We start from the raw sequence: 16,723 nt of genomic DNA, 5'->3' as shown, positions 1-16,723 counted from the left end.
GATGCGAAATCTTTATGAGCATATCAAGCACTTTTGTTAGTCTACCTTGTTGAACTGGATACATCCATTTAAATATGAGTAGTTCTGGTGACTGCACTGACGCACTTTCAAGGGAAGTAGTTCAGCCCTGCAAAGTCTTAGGAAGGTCTGTTCGTCTCGAAGAGCTATTCAGAAGGGTCTGTGACCTACTTGAGATATATAAATCGCGGACCACGTCTTATAGACCATCGGGTAATGGCCAAGTGGAGCGGTATAACCGCACCCTAATGGATGCAGTCAGATGTTATGTTGACAATGACCCAAAGGCCTGGGACGCTCACTTGGGCCTGTTAGCCGGGGCAATGCGCTCGGCAGTTAACCGTCAAACTGGGTATACCCCTAATCATCTCATGCTTGGACGAAAAGTGAACAGTCCAGCCAATCTCATGTTTAAACCTCCCCCAGGGGAGACTTTACAAAATGGGGGGAGGGGGTTGTTGACAAATATGTGGCTGGGCTCGAAAGGTCTCTCAGATTATCTCATGAAGTGGCACGAGAAAAATTGCGGACAGCCCAAAAGACCATGAAAAGCGATTATGACCTTCACCTCCGTGAGAGGAAATACAAGGTTGGGGACCAGGGGTCTGTTTCACAAACGTTTCCTAAGATATGTCGTAAGACATAACTTAAGATATGCCTAAGTTATAACTTAGGAAGTTCCTAAGATTTGCCACAGCTGTTTCACGAAACGATCTTATCTTAAAATTTTCCTAAGTCAATTCTTAAGTTGTGCCTTTATAAGGACTAATGAAATATGTTTTCCGCTCTATCTACAACTCTCAGTATGTCAGTATGGGTTATATTTTCAGCTTCAAAATGGGAGGGGTAGGAGGATTGGGGATTATAAACAGAAGTATGATTTAACTTTGCGAAGTTTGCTGCTAAAATTTAAGCATTCACAGACACACCTTTTCAAGTCCTCTTCGTTTTCTGGTACACTTTATTTGTATTTTTTAAAACATTGTTCTACGTGTTATACGTTTACTTTATTTTGCTCTTTATAAGGTATCTACTTGTAAATGAAATTCAGAATGATTGCTTCGTAGCGAACAAATGCACATGTGAGGGCATTTAAAAAATATTTTTGCCAATGACTACTCCACGTCAGAAAAGCTTTTTCGTATATATAAATTAGAATGCCATGCCAGAAAAAAAAAATCCCAAATTCATGACTATACAGATATGAAAATACTAAAAGAAAAGGTTAATAAAGGAAATCTATTGAAATCTCATGCATAGCTAGCCTATACATTGTATTAAGCAGAGAGAAAGAGTGGTTGTAATCTCATGGCCGTAAAAGCTGAAGGAGCACTGGAGGGGGGAGTAATAATAATTTTACCGATGCTAGAATACTACAGACAAACCAAACAAAACTGAGTTATGCTTGTGTCCCCTCAATAATAACGTCCTAGGGCCCGGAGATTAGATGCAACCATTCTATATAAATATCCGGAGCTTGGTTGGGGGTTCATCAGGAATCATGTACTTATAAAAAGTGAATAAGTGTTTCCATTTATCTAAAATATCATTTTTCAAAAAAATTCTTATGTAATATCAATTAAAATATTAGTAATATATTAAAAAAATATACATGTACATGTAGATAAAAACGTTATGTATACATACATGTTTAATAATGGATCATGTCATTTGCTTTTTTTCCCAAAGGCGTGCTCTTCAGCATGAGTACATCTATTTCGCCAGCTCTACTTTTGTGCACGGACATTTTTATATACCTTGGACTAATTTTGACACAATTTGCCAATTATTGAAAGCCTAGTACTGTGTAATTCCATGCAAAGTAAAGCAGTTTTAACCTGGAGAGAACACAATCGTTCATATACTAGTAGTTCATCGGATTTTCTCTCCCCAAACACATTCTCTCCCCTAATAAGAAATCTTGGATATGCAGTCGCAATTTTTAGTTTCTTCCTAAGTCAACAATTTACCTGTCCTAAAGTTACGACATAACTTAGGAATATCCTAAGATAAGAAGAGGTTAGTGAAACGGATAAGTAATGAACTTAGGAAAAAGTTCTTTCCTAAGATAGAACTTAGTCTTAAGTAAGCTTTGTGAAACGGGTCCCAGGTGTACTGGAGGCGGAATGCTGGAAAGAAGGTCGAGTCTGTTTGGCTGGGTCCTGGAGTGGTATTAGAAGTCAAATCGGACACAATCTACTCAATCCGCACTCGTCGGGATGTTATTGTCATGCACCATGACAAACTCAAGGCTTGTAATGCTCGCCAGATCCCGAAATGGATTAAAGATTACAAGGCACGTGAGGAGCAGGAGTCGATAACCGATGAAACTCAACCTTTGACCCAGAACCCCAAACCCTCGGAAAAACCGAAGCAAAGTAAGGCGGGTACAGGTGGGGATGCGCCTTATTTGAGGACCCGAAGTAGATCTGGAACAAGTCAGGGGCAACCAAGCTCGTCGATTAGACCCCAGGCTTCGGCTGACCAGGGGCAAAAACGGTATCGGGCAAAAGCCAAGCGGTACCAGTACTGCGTCTGTAAGACCAAAAACCCTCGCGGTTTCATGGTACAGTGTGATACTTGCAAAGACTGGTTTCACCCAGGCTGCGTGGGAGAGACAGAAGCAACAATACAACAAATGGCAAGTTATCACTGCCCTGATTGCAAGTTGGTAGGGGTGTAGGGCTAAGCTGAGTGGGTCTCTGGGCGGGGGGTGATTTTACAGGGGGATTAGGTAGCACCATAAGCACCCCGCTGTAGAAGCGGGGTTATCATGTCATTTGATTTGTTTTTTTTTATATGTTTCAGGAGTGAAAAAGAAAGATTATGGAGGATGAGCTGCAGCTGTTTGCAGAGAGTTGGTCGGAGGGGACCGAGGAGTCTGGGGACCAGCCTGGGGCTGACAAGGCAGATGAGCAGCCTGTTGCGTCATTACCACTTCCCTGCCAACCTCCCAGGCGGCGGGGCATCAGGCACTGTTTTGTGAAAGATTGTCCCACCACCTTCACTGGTGCCGGGCCGGTGGCCCGGCATGTTCTTGATGTTCATTGCCCGGTGGGGATAGAAGAACCCGTCAGGATGGTTCAGTTCTTAAGGAACATTGCCCGCTCGCTCCATCTGCCCCAGGAGGGCAGGGATGATGAGCGGGCATTAGATGAGCTTAGAGCCGTAGTCCAAAGAGGCTTTAAACCGGTGTCATAGAGTTTTGGGCCAGATGGCATGACCTGGCCAATGAACTGGCAGAGTATTTGGGGGTGGTCCCCCTGACCCTACTGGATTTGGAGAGGGTGCAGCAGGGCCTCATTGTACATGTGGGGATGTTGGCTCATCCTCGTGTAATTGCGGATCTGCTGAATAGGGTTACTCCAGAGGTGCGGCAGCAGTTTCGGCGACCGTGGCATGATAGGCCCTATCGCCGAGCTCCTGCTGCACAGTCTGTGCAGAGGGTGAGGTGTGATCATCCATTTTTTAGAGGGGCACAGCAGGTCTACCCGATCCCAAGGGAGGACTGGGAGTGCGAGTGTGAGGTCCGCCCAGCTCCAGGGACTGGGTACCAGACCCAGCAAGAACCAGTGACCGTGAAGGTCATTGACGCTCACTGGCACCCAACACGGATGTCAGTGAGGTTGGCATTGACGGCCCTCACAGAAGAGATTGCACACCTGCCAGGCGTTTCGGATGTCCTTGTACAGGTCATTGGGGGGGGGGGGGTGTGCAGTCTATGAAGATGGCCCGACTCCACCCACCGATACTTCCCCAGAGCCAGGGTGGGTGACGGCTGTTGGTTTTCACCCAACCCAGGTGGCAGGGGTAACTGGTAGTAGTATTCGGTCGCTGGTAGACCGGTGTGTGGGGAATGGTTGGGTAATCGGGGAAGTGGGCCTCGGTTACTTTAGGGGGTCAAACTGGAGTCACCAGAGGTGGGTGTTGGGTGAATTCTGCCGGTTGGCGACTCCCCTCACCCCTTTGGTACTCCACCTTAGGGGAGCACCTTCTGACCCGATGGGCCAGGAGCCGCTCCTCGACTGCCAGCACCTGCTGGATCAAGTACGCACTCCCTTGTGGGTCCCGTTATACCTCCATTCGTTCACTGGGGGAGTTCCCAGGTGGACGAATGGTTGGCCACGGGGCGTGTTGTATTTTTTGGGGTCAGTGGGCTGATCCAGCACTTCACCTGGGGGCAACTCCAGGGAGTAAGGCAGATCCCCACTGACCGACTGTTAATTAAGACGGACAGCCCCCACCTCGGTGTTGGTCAGGGTGAGATGACCCCTGGTCAAATCGGGGTAATCTATCGACGGGTGGCGGAGGTCCGTCAGGTGGAAGTTAGTGTGTTGGCCGAGCAGGTTGTGAGGAATTTCAGCATCCTGTTCGGTCAACAGTTACGTCATTCTCTGCTCCCTTGAGTGATCGGGGTATCCTGTGACGAGAATCAGATAAGCTTTGGGGAGTCCAGGGAGGACCCATACAATATTAGGGCGCCGGAGCCAGATAGTCCGGGAGAGCAGAGCGACAAGGGCAGGAAGTCCGGAGGAGCCTGCGATGATGCTGATCTGACTGTCGGGAACACAGCCGAGGATCTGTTCATTTGTGTTTTTAAACAATTTGATGTTTAAAAGACTTTTTATATACACATCTTGTAATTAACTGGTATTGTACATTTTTAGGTGGTAACCTTCCTTGTCTATTATGTAAAATTGTTCCTAAATGATATTGTAAATGGCCTGCGCCTTGTCGGAATTGGGTCATTCCTCTACAAAATGGGGGGAATGTAGTGTATTTGCGGGGGGTGTTATATTTGTACATTTGAGATCAGGCTCGGGAGCCTGTGTGATTATTCTCTCTCTTCCGGAATTTGCACCACGAGGCGCAGGCCACCATTTTCATCAGCAGAGATTTGTGTAAGGCATTTGTTGTCGTTTATTTGAGTAATATACATAATATTTTACGTAAAGTGATTTGTGTCGTCAATTTTGTCTTGGGAATCACTTTAGGACTAAAATCCAGTGGATTTTTAAGCATGTTTTAGCAGTTCATAGTTACGACAAGGAAGCAAGTGAACTTCATATCTCCATCGTGGTAAACTGTGAAGATTGGATAGACCAGATCTGTTATGTTTAGGCAGATAAGCCCACCATGGACATAAACCAAATTTTAGAGATACCTAAATGTAAGTGCAAGATATTAAGACTGGATAAAGATGCATATATCATTTTAATTTTTTGGAATAAGTATATTTAAAACTTTTAATAAATTGCATCCATTTTATTTTAGGGAGACTTCTGAGCTACTTGATTTATATATTTGGGATGTAGAGTGTTGAAGCAACTATCTCCAGCAAAATTTTGTGGTTTTTCTTGATTGAATATCTACAGTGAAAATAAACTACACTAAAACCACAAGAACTGTTCATATAGTGCAGACATGGATAAGTCATTCAAAAAGGCCTTCACTTGAACCACAGTGCATTCAAAGCTGTCTTAAATCACCCAGAAGAAATTAAAGTATCCATCTACCTAAACGATTTTCCGAAGTAGTTTCCCATAATTGTCATGATATTTAAACTTTGATAAAAATCTTTGATAGTTTATTTTAAAATATATATCAGTCGTATTATATGCGTGACTTTTGGGGCCATGTTAAGCTTCTGATATTGTGCATAAATACAGAGAAATATTATTAACAGTAATTCTGCTGGAATTGGCGAGTTTTATGTGATCATAAGTCTTGATCACATCACATTTTGTTAATTCTGTTATGTAAAAGATGGTGGCAAAAAACACTTTTTAACTGTGATAAATCTCATAAATGTACATGTAGTAAACAAAGCAAACCTTGTACAGGGCAAAAACATGGAACCCTGAAAACACCAAAGTTTTGGGGTGCATATGAGAGTTAATATTCTGTATTATTAGGAGATTTATTTACAGAATTTTGTACTTTTATGAAATGAAGAACCAGTACTCTAAATATGTAAAGGAATCATTGTACATGTGTATATTTTAAAATTGTTTTCTTTTTTACATATGGAGTTAAGTCATTATGTAATTAAAGTGAGAAACCAAAGTAATAGTATTGTTATTACTGTTTTGTTTATGTACAAATATGGAATAGTGAATGTCTTATAGGATTAGGGGATTTGAAAAAGATATTATAATGTTTTACTCTAGAAATGTAAAGGAAAACAAAAAAATATATAATCGCTATTTTACCTCTTCCCCTGGAAATTATTGTGCATCAAAATATTAATATTAAAATTATCAAATCGCTCGCTCGCCCCAATTTTTTGGGGTCAGTTGTCCGTAGAACAAGAAATTTTATTGGTGAGGCCTAGTTATGCCATTCAGATTATGCACGCAGTATCGAATTCGCGAGTCTTGAAAGGGAGTTGGTAATTTTGGGTCTGAGTAGGGGCCCACAGCCACATTAAAAATTGATTTATTAAACCTTATGTACATTTTGGACACAAAGGGGGGGGGGGCCGACCTATTACAACTTCTAAGACATTTCCGAGAGAGCGGGAAAACAAACTCATTATTACGGGGTCATTCATATACGCCTCCTCCCCCCCCCCCCCCCCCCCCCCCCCCCAAACATGCACACATATGTGCTGCAAACAAACAAAATTTAACTTCAATGAATGCAAAGGTTTTGCAATCTGCATTATATCTACCACAACTTTGTCTATCAAAAAAAAGAACTATATTTTTGAATAAAATTTTAACAACCAGTGGATACATATAAGAGATGTTTATTCGAGCTTGCCGTAAAGGTTTGCCCTAAACGTAATCTCAATAATTTTTTGTACATTTTTTTCTCTTTCCATGGTTCATTTAGATATCAAATATTTGCCCCCCCCTCCACTCATAACCTTTTAAGTACTACGGAAATGTTCGTTCAAGTTCACATTCTCACCCTTTTTGTGAATATAATAAATGTAGCAAGTTAGTGCTCAACAAATAGTACTGAAGATGTTGGGAGTTGGAACTTATCCCCCCTCCCGAATCAAACAATTGTTTTCTTTTTGTGTTTAATCTCCCCTCCCGAATCAAACAATTGTCTTCTTTTTGTGTTTTTTGCTTGTCAAATACTTTTCAAGTTCGTTTACCACCCCCACCCCCTTTTCAAATTCGATTCTATGTGACTGCTGTGTTAGCGACTTTTGCAAATAAGAGACTGAGCAGGACAAAATCAACTTGTATTTAATAGTGGGGGATTGAATGTGTACAATATATATCGTGTATGATAAAATTTGTGTATTTGAAGTGATTTAATCCGTTCCGCTTTCCGTTCTGTTTTCCGTTCCGCCTTTTAGCAACACCCCTTGCCATTCCATTTGGCAAACCTTCGTGCCGTCGATTCCGTCACCTTATCAGATGAAGTGGGAATCGGCCTAGGTGTGCCGAATGGAGTTTAATCTAAAAATATGATAATGGGTGATGCAACGTGATGTGATGTAGAAATTTACATGTTTTAAAACATGTTTAGTACAAGAACAAATTTTAAATTAATTCATACTCTAAGAGTGATTTTATTTCGTTATTAATGTTTAGTGATACCATCCAAAACAATCTTTTATCAACACTGACAGACATTTAATTTATAGAGCTACATTTAGCTATATATAATAATTCTAGGTCTAAATTTTAATCGCAAGACTTTAATCTCAGAAGTAACTTTTCGGGTGTTGAATTAAATTCTCAATGTATGCTCGGTTTAAAGAATTGTACTTTGTTTTATTTGAAGATTTTTAGGGTTGTCATCGTCCGATTAAAAATCCTCTCTCTATTTTAATTCCCTGCGCTGAAAAATCGTTTACCTTTTTTAAATCCATTTTTTATTTGTCATCTAGGTTGTGGCTTTCTTACTTCATGAAATCAAAAGTATTTTATTGTACATGGTATTTTGATAATTCCAAGGTACTTTAAGTTAACATGTATATAATGTATACTATATGATATAAGGTTTTTATTTTGAAAAAACATTTAACTGAATTGTATATATAACTGCATGTACATGTATATTCAGTCAGTAATTAGTATGAATCTACATGTAGCGTGTATAAATTATTTGATATAAGCTATCATATAACATTTTAATGACAGTATAGATGTGACTGAGTAACAAAACAATAATATATAAAAGCAAATTCCTTGATTTGTTATAATATTCAGATTTACTTAGCTAGGTTAGATCATGAATTTGAAGACGTGCAGCATTATTGGAATATTTGTCTTGTACTCTTTGAATTTGGCCGTAGCTGAGAAAAGTAGTCCAAATGCCTTTGTTAACAATCTCAAGATTCATAAAAACACATGTCGTGAAATGGGGTGGGAACCAAAATGTGAAAAGAAATACGTACATGTATCTGGCAAAGGTAGGTAGATGTATATTTATCTATGATACATAATTATAGACTAAAGGAATAAAATGGTATAAATTTATTTGACACCCCCTTAAAGTTTTTGCTTGTTTGTTTGTTGTCCAAGCTGTCTGTGCTTCGTGTTTTGTTTTAATAAAAAAAATGTTGTTTTTTTTAATTTCCATTTTGTGTTTATTTGTTTTTGATATTAAAAAACTACATGTACATGATGTATGTATATACGTTTACATTCATTCAAATAATAGTTTTTTCCCTGTATTTATATTCTGAATATGTTATTGCCGCTTATACAAAATTCAACAGAAGCATGGGTCAATTCAAAACTATAACTATCATTTATACCCTGCTATACGAAATTATTATGCTTCCTGTCAGTTTGTCTCTATATAACCCATACCCTACTATTCTCGCATAGTGGTCTAAGGATTTATATAGCGTAAGCATACTATGCCGAAATAGTGCACGGCCTTATTTTCTGAATAAAATTCATGTATGCACACGCCAGAAATCGAACTCACGACCATGAGGTTGCCAGTCCGGTGCCTTATTGATTACGCCACAGAGACGATCACTACTTGGGTGAATTTTATTCAATATATTAACTTAATTTATACAATTGGCACAATTGTATGAAAATAGACAAATATTATTTGAAAACAGTTATATTTATTTTAAGGAATCTTAGATAAATGTGTACAACAAAGTTTCAAAATAATTACGTACATACATGTAACCAGGGTTATGTATTATTTAATGCCTTTAATTACTATACTAGCGCTGCGTATATGTGAGAATGTGGTGTGAAAGACTTTGTGTGAATGAGGTTGTTGTTATTTTTAGACACTAGACGGACAGTCACATGACTTTATCCTATTCACCAAATTCCCGCTTTCACGCACTAACATCGGGCACTCTGAGCCTAGCCGTTGAATTGGTTAGATGTGTACTCTACTCTATAGTCAATAACAGATAGTAATATTTGTAATTCCTGTGTGTGTCCCGGTAAGAATCTATTCTAAAGTAAAGTCTATTATGTTTTAATTATCTGTCTAAAGGTCTGTCTATGTGTCGTCTATATGTTGTGTGTAATTGTAATATTTCAGGTTTTTGACGTCTTATTTCAACATTAATAAATATAATATTGAACCTGAACCAGATTGTTAGTTCTGATGTTTTACCACTGGCTACAAATGGCGCCCACGCAATTCTAATAAACCGGGACATCACACCAAAGCTTTATTTCCTTGGAATCTCAATCCCCGGGGGACGGACTTATTGAGACGAGGACCGTGGCTGAGACGAGCCGGAGCGGTTACTTCTATTTTCACGCCAGTACCTATACCATGGAAACCCATATGAAGAGGTGATTCTGTGTGTGTTTGTGCCTGTGCGTTTATATTCCGTTATTACCAAGGAACGACAGAGTGAAAAAGTGTGTCAACTTTACGACGAATTCAGTGTTTCACGAATGGCGGGAATACGCACGGATCCAAAGGCGCGGCGAACCACGTGACCCGCACGAACCGCATTGATCCGCTAGGAAACTCGGAACTAAGCAACGAGGCCTCAGGTACTGTGTAATTCAGTGATTACTTATCTGTTCTTATATGATGTGATTATCCTGTGTTGTATTTGTGTCTGTATTTGTGCTGTGAAAGATTGAATTTGTTTTGTCATTTTGTCATCTTCTTGCATAGGGAATTCCCGAGTTTATTTTTAGATCTAAATTTAGAACAAGCTTCCGGAAATTCTTTAAACAGCTGATCGATCAATTTTGTTTTTCGATTTCTTTATTTTCATTTCTGTTTAACATTTGAACTTTATTTTTTTTCTTGGTGTTTATAAAAGCAATATTTTTTTTAATTCAGGCCTGCTATTTATTTACTTGTAAGGTTATTTGTTTATTTTGTTTTGATTTTTTTTTTTCTGAAAAATTGTAAAGTTTATCATTTCTGTTTTGGAATTGAAATTTATTTGTGTACTTTTGGAAATTGATTATACCGGGAATTAGTTAAAAAAATCTTGTATTAGAAATTAGGTCATCATTTCTTTGCACTTCCCTTGCATGCTACTAACCTTTGCACTGACATGGCAACTTAATTTGACCTTTAGTGACAGATGATGTGCATGAGTGTTACTTTGTCTGAGTGTGTGTATATGCTTGCCAATGATATTTTTCATGAGATTTGCATATTGCATATCTGCGCTGCGTTTTTATGAATTGATATAACAGGTGATTACAGGTTACTTGTACTTTATCAAGTTTATTACTAGTAAGTGATACATTTGAGTGACCATTAGTTGAACTTTAGTGTTATTGAAAGTTTGTTTGACTTGTGTAGAAAGTTGAAGAGTCTAAAATGGCAGATAAGGTTGAAGAGTCTAAAAAGGCAGATAAGGTGTCTGAAAAACTCAAGAAGTTACTTGATAAGGCTAAAGAAGAGGGTGGTTCATTGCATGAGGAAAGTAAGTTGGACTTTGCAGGTGTTTCAGAGGCGGATGTTCCAAAAACAAGTACTCCTGTTGTAAGTAAAGATCAAAAGCCATTAATGTTCTCCAATGCTAAAACTTCTGAACCATATCAATTCCCACCCCCTCCCAGTGTACCAGCTGACATTGGTAAAGGTGACCCCTATGGTGAGGTTAAATTTAAGAGTTTCAGTGGTTTACCCCCTCAAAGCAATCCCTTTAAATTAAGTCAAGAAGGGAACACATCCCATTTTTATGAGGTAACACATTCTCAAATCCCTAGAATTCCCCAGTTTTCTGGTGATGAACCCCCACAAAAGGGTGATGTTACTTATAGAGAGTGGCGATATGAGGTTCAGTGTCTTATGAATGATCCTGAAATAAAAGAGACAGTTATTATTCAGAGTATCAGAAGATCTCTGAGGGGTACAGCCAAAACCATGCTTATTCCTCTTGGTGAAAAAGCTAGTGTACAAGAAATACTTGACAAACTAAATATTTTATTTGGTGAAGTGTCAAATAATGCTATGATCATGCAAGAGTTCTTTAATGCATATCAATTTCAGGGTGAGTGTGCAACATCTTTTGGGTGTAGATTAGAAAGCATGTTACAGAATGCAATTGACAATGGTTATTTGAATAAATCATCAAAGAATGATTTACTCCGTCATAAATTCTGGACTTCGTTGAGTTCTGATCGGTTAAAATCACAAACGCGTCATAAGTACGATACGCTTAAGAACTATGATCAGCTTTTACTTGAGATTAGAAGGGTTGAGAAAGAAATTATGATCAACAAAAAGAGTTCAGAAAAGGTGAGTCAAGGTGTTGATAAAAATCCCAGGTTACATCAACATGGTATATCAGTAGAAAGTGAAGCTGAGGAAAGAATTAACAAGAAAATTCAGAATTTACAGACAGAGTTAGAGGGTAAGATTGAGGATAAGTTTAGTCAGATTTTGATGAAACTTGATGCACCTAAAGTTGACTCTAGACAAGATTATAGTAGAGGGAGAGGTAGCTTCAGAGGAAGACAGAGTACTAACCGAGGAAGAGGTGAGTATTTTAAGGGAAATTCTCACAGTAGTGACTCCTACAGAGGAAGTCGAGGAAACCTGCAAAGAGGTCAGTATAGAGGATATGGTAAGCCCAAGGGACAGTATCATAGTTCAGGGGCAGAGAAGCAGGACCCAAACTTTTAGTGGTCTCTACTAGTGGCCGAGGAGAGACCAGTGTACTCAGAGGTAATGGCCAACAAATTAAATGTGACATGATTGGTGAGTCAAATGAAGTAGAAATTGTGTTACAGGGTGTGACTATGAATGCTTTATTAGACAGTGGGTCTATGATTACAACATTGTCTGATAAAGAGTACAACAATCTTATAGACAAACCAGAGTTGAAAGAGTTGTCTACCCTTGGACTGCAAATATCTGTAGCGGATGGTTCAGTTCTGCAGTACAAAGGTTACATTGAGTGTACAATCAAGTTACTCGATATTGAACTATTTGTTCCAATCGTGATAGTACCAGATACAGAGTTCAACAGACACTGTCCTGTTATTGTTGGAACAAATATTTTGAGAATCTGTAGAGATTATTACTCGCATATGTCCTGTCAGTTACCTGATGCGTGGCAATTGGCTATTGACAGTACACAGTGCAAGTCATATTGTGTCAAGACAACTAGTAAGAAAAACATAACTATAGAACCATATCAGTCGCTTGTTGTCAATGGAATAGCAAGAGGTGTAGACAGAAATATTTCTACTTTAGTGACTGAGAATTCTCATAGTAATGACAGTTATGCAGTGTGTCCGAGAGTTGTCACTTTGTCACAGAATATTGTCAAACCCAAAGTCAAAGTCAAGGTGTGCAATATTTCTGCTAAACCTATTACACTGAGACCCAATTCAATACTTTGTTCTCTACAGGAAGCAAAAGTTATTGAAAGTGTATCTACCCTAAAGGGGAATAACTCTCAGTCAGATAAGGTGAATCCTATAGAGTTGGGTGTGAAAGTAGATAGGACTTCATTATCAGAACCACAGTTTAAAACTGTAAACCAATTACTGACAAGGTATAGTCATGTTTTCTCCAGAGGTCCATTGGATCTAGGGAAGACAGACTTGGTCAAGCATAGTATCAAACTTGAAGATAAGACTCCATTTAAGTTACCTTACAGGAGAATACCTCCTGGTATGTATGATGAAGTGAGACAGCATATCAAAGAAATGCTAGAGGCAGGTGTGATAAGAGAATCCCACAGTAACTATAGTTCTAATGTTGTCTTAGTTAGAAAAACAGACGGTTCTCTTCGCTTTTGTATCGATATGCGTGTTTTGAATTCAAAGACTCGTAAAGATTGTTACATGCTACCACGCTTTGACGATGTCATTGATACACTGAGTGGTGCCAAGTACTTCAGTAAATTAGACTTGCGGTCAGGATACTGGCAGGTGGAGATAGAGGAACAGGACAAACACAAAACAGCTTTCTCAGTAGGTAACTTTGGATTTTACGAATGTAATAGAATGTGTTTTGGCTTGACAAATGCTCCAGCAACGTTTCAAAGACTTATGGAGAAATGCATGGGTGAAATTCATCTCAAAGAGTGTTTGATTTTTCTTGACGATATTTTGATTTTTTCCAAAACTTTCGAGGAACATTGTAAACGTTTAGAAAGAGTGTTTCAGAGATTAGAAGAACATGGCTTAAAACTTAAACCTTCAAAATGTGAATTTTTCAAACAGTCTGTTATATATCTAGGTCATATTATTTCAGAGTCAGGAATTTCCACGGACCCAGAAAAAGTTGCTGCTGTTGCGGAATGGCCAACACCTACCAATGTTAAGGAGCTGAGACAGTTTTTAGGGTTCATCGGCTACTACCGGCGATTTGTGAAGAACTTTGCCAGTATCATTGCTCCACTGAACAACTTATTGAAAGGCCATGAGACCAAAACTAGTAAGAAGCAGAAGGCACTCAGTAAACCAAACTCCAAGAAGAAACCAGTACCATGGATTTGGACAGAAACGGAGGAAAAGGCTTTCCGGGACATCAAGAAAAAATTGACAACACCACCTGTCTTAGGGTATGCAGAATACAACAAGCCTTTTATACTACATACGGATGCCAGTTCCAAAGGCCTGGGAGCAATCCTGTATCAAGTGCAAGGAGGTCAAAAGAGGGTGATTGCGTACGCAAGCAGAGGACTGAGACCCAGTGAGAAGAACTACGCTGCACACAAGCTCGAGTTCTTGGCGCTTAAGTGGGCGGTATGTGATAAGCTACATGACTACCTGTACGGGAATCAGTTTGAGGTAATCACGGACAACAATCCGCTAACTTACATATTCACCAAGGCCAAGCTTGATGCAACAAGCCAGAGATGGGTAGCCAGTCTTACTAATTATAACTTCCAGATTTCATACAGAAGTGGAAACTTAAATGCAGATGCTGATGGTCTATCCAGGAAACCAGTGGTTTTTAAGGACACGGTTAAGGCTCTTTGTAATGCTGCTTCAGTACAGATACCATGTTGCCAGAGTGTTTCCAAGGAAGATGCCCCTCAAGCCGCGGATGAGGAGATTTTCCCCAGCGACACACTCAGCAGTCATGACTGGATAGAAGAACAGTCCAGAGATGAAGCCATCAACAGAGTTCTACAGATCCTGAAAAGCGATTTCCGACCTAGGGGAGGAAATATATGGAAAGAATCTCCAGATGTTCAGAGGTACATGAGAATTTTGAAGAAGCTGCAAGTGGTAGATGGAGTTCTTTGTAAAACCGCTTTCCAGGATGGTAAGAGATCTTATCAGTTAGTAGTCCCAGAGAGTTTTCGATCAGTTGCATTACAGGGAATACATGATGATGTCGGACACCCAGGAAAAGATAAAACCCTTTGGTTAGCCAGACAGAGATTTTATTGGCCAGGCATGGAGAACGACATCACTAGGAAGATAGAGACCTGTAATAGATGCATATGTAGTAAAACACCTGTGAGACCTGCAGCAGAACTTATACCGATTGTGACGACAAGACCCATGGAGTTAGTTTGCATAGATTTTCTGAGTTTAGAACAATCCAAAGGAGGCTTCGAGAGTATTTTAGTCATAACGGATCACTTTACCAGATTCGCTCAAGCCATTCCATGTAAAAATCAAACTGCTCATACTACAGCTAAAGCTTTATTTGATAACTTCTTTCTACATTACAGCTTTCCTGAGAAGTTACACAGCGACCAGGGACGTAACTTTGAGTCTAAAGTAATCCAAGAACTCTGCAAACTCCTAGGAATAAAGAAAACAAGGACTACGCCGTACCACCCGATGGGAAATGGCTCAGCTGAGCGATTCAACCAAACACTCATCAAGATGCTCTCAACACTCAACGAGAAGCAGAAGTCAGACTGGAAATCCCATGTTGCTCCACTCGTTCAAGCCTACAATGCGACCAGAAATGATGCAACGGGATACACTCCACACTACCTGATGTTCGGTTGGCATCCTAAGCTTCCCATAGATGTATTCTTTGGTATGGACTTGGAACACGAGAAAGGAGATCACCATGGTTATGTTGAGAAACTTAAGGACAGGATGGTGTCAGCATATAGACATGCCTCTCAAGAAGCTAGGAGAATATCTGACAAGAACAAGAATAAGTATGACCAGAGAGTGAGGTTCTGTAAGCTGGAGATTGGAGACAGAGTCCTTGTGCGGAAAGTAGGATTAAAGGGAAAGAATAAACTAGCAGACAGATGGGATTCAGAAGTTTATGTTATCACAGAAATTCCCAATCCCGAGATCCCTGTTTTCAGAGTGAAGAGTACATCAGGACGAGCCACAAAGACACTGCACAGAAATATGCTGCTACCATTTAACCAGATACCAGCATGTGACATTGATGAACCTGTTGTTTATAGGACACCTGTGACAAGGAGGAACAAGAAGCCTAAGAATTCTGATGAACTTCCGGAGTCCGATTCTGAGAGTTCGGATGATGAAGTAACAATTGAAGTGAAATCAAGGATACCCAGAAATAGAGATGAGTTCAGCAAAGAATCATCAGATCAACACAGTGTATCAAGATCTAAAGTTTCTAGTGTATCAGATGGTACTAATCAAAATATTTCTTCATTTCAGAATTCAAGTCCTTCCTTTCAGAGTGTGAGTTCTCCCAGACAGTCAGGTTACACCAGTGAGTCAGACAGCAGTAGTACCAGAGCTTCTGTGAGCGGTCCACATAGTCAGTTTATTTCAGACCAATCACAGTCGCCTTTACCGATTTTGCCGAGACGGTCGACCAGAATGAAAAAATTCCCAGATCGGTATGGGGAATGGATAATGTAAACGGTTTTTTATGATATTGCTTTATGCCGAGAACCGATTTTTATGCTGAAAACTGCTTTTATGCCGAAATGTTTTTATGATGCAGTTTACCCGGGATTTTAATAAATTAAAATAAAAATTTAAAAAAAAAATATTATAATAATGACCATATTCATTATTCCCCTAATCCTTAAACTCATTGTATATAATAATTTGTGTCTAGTGTTTATGGGATTAGCTCTTAAAAGTTGTAAAACTTTAATGAGGTGTATTGAGGTACGTGTAAATAGTTTCATGACTTGTGTGTCATATGGAGTATGGAGGAATTCATTGGTCAGGTATTCCTACATTGATTGGTACATTTGTATATTATGTGTCTTGTTGATGTTTGAAGTTTGATGGTCATTGATGAGGTTTTAATTTAATTACTTGATTTCATTGTGGTGAGTTGTATCAGGTAAATTGGTTTTTATTTATATTTCATGGTTACTATTATTGTACATACTTCTTTGGAAATGTCAGGA

The 16,723-nt window shown here is 39.4% G+C and overlaps 2 protein-coding genes across 2 annotated transcripts; both read left to right on the top strand.

Annotated features, from left to right (window-relative positions):
- The first annotated feature begins 562 nt into the window (after nucleotides 1-562).
- Nucleotides 563-2,832, top strand: LOC134253293 (death-inducer obliterator 1-like). Its single transcript, XM_062735808.1, has 3 exons — nucleotides 563-607; nucleotides 2,129-2,689; nucleotides 2,827-2,832. The coding sequence occupies exons 1-3, from the start codon at nucleotides 563-565 to the stop codon at nucleotides 2,830-2,832; spliced, it is 612 nt and encodes a 203-aa protein (XP_062591792.1).
- A 7,929-nt stretch (nucleotides 2,833-10,761) lies between these two features.
- On the top strand, nucleotides 10,762-12,072 carry LOC134253292 (zinc finger CCHC domain-containing protein 18-like). The gene has a single exon (XM_062735807.1). It carries the CDS (start codon nucleotides 10,762-10,764, stop codon nucleotides 12,070-12,072), a length of 1,311 nt encoding a protein of 436 aa, XP_062591791.1.
- Nucleotides 12,073-16,723: the final 4,651 nt, after the last annotated feature.

Source organism: Saccostrea cucullata, unplaced genomic scaffold (genome assembly GCF_032062105.1).
Source record: "Saccostrea cucullata isolate Sc308-1 unplaced genomic scaffold, CSIRO_AGI_Scuc_v1 ctg1475, whole genome shotgun sequence".
Classification (NCBI taxonomy): Eukaryota; Metazoa; Mollusca; class Bivalvia; order Ostreida; family Ostreidae; genus Saccostrea; species Saccostrea cuccullata.
Note: the sequence above shows the minus strand (reverse complement) of the source record. Positions and strands in the feature narration are given on the sequence as shown.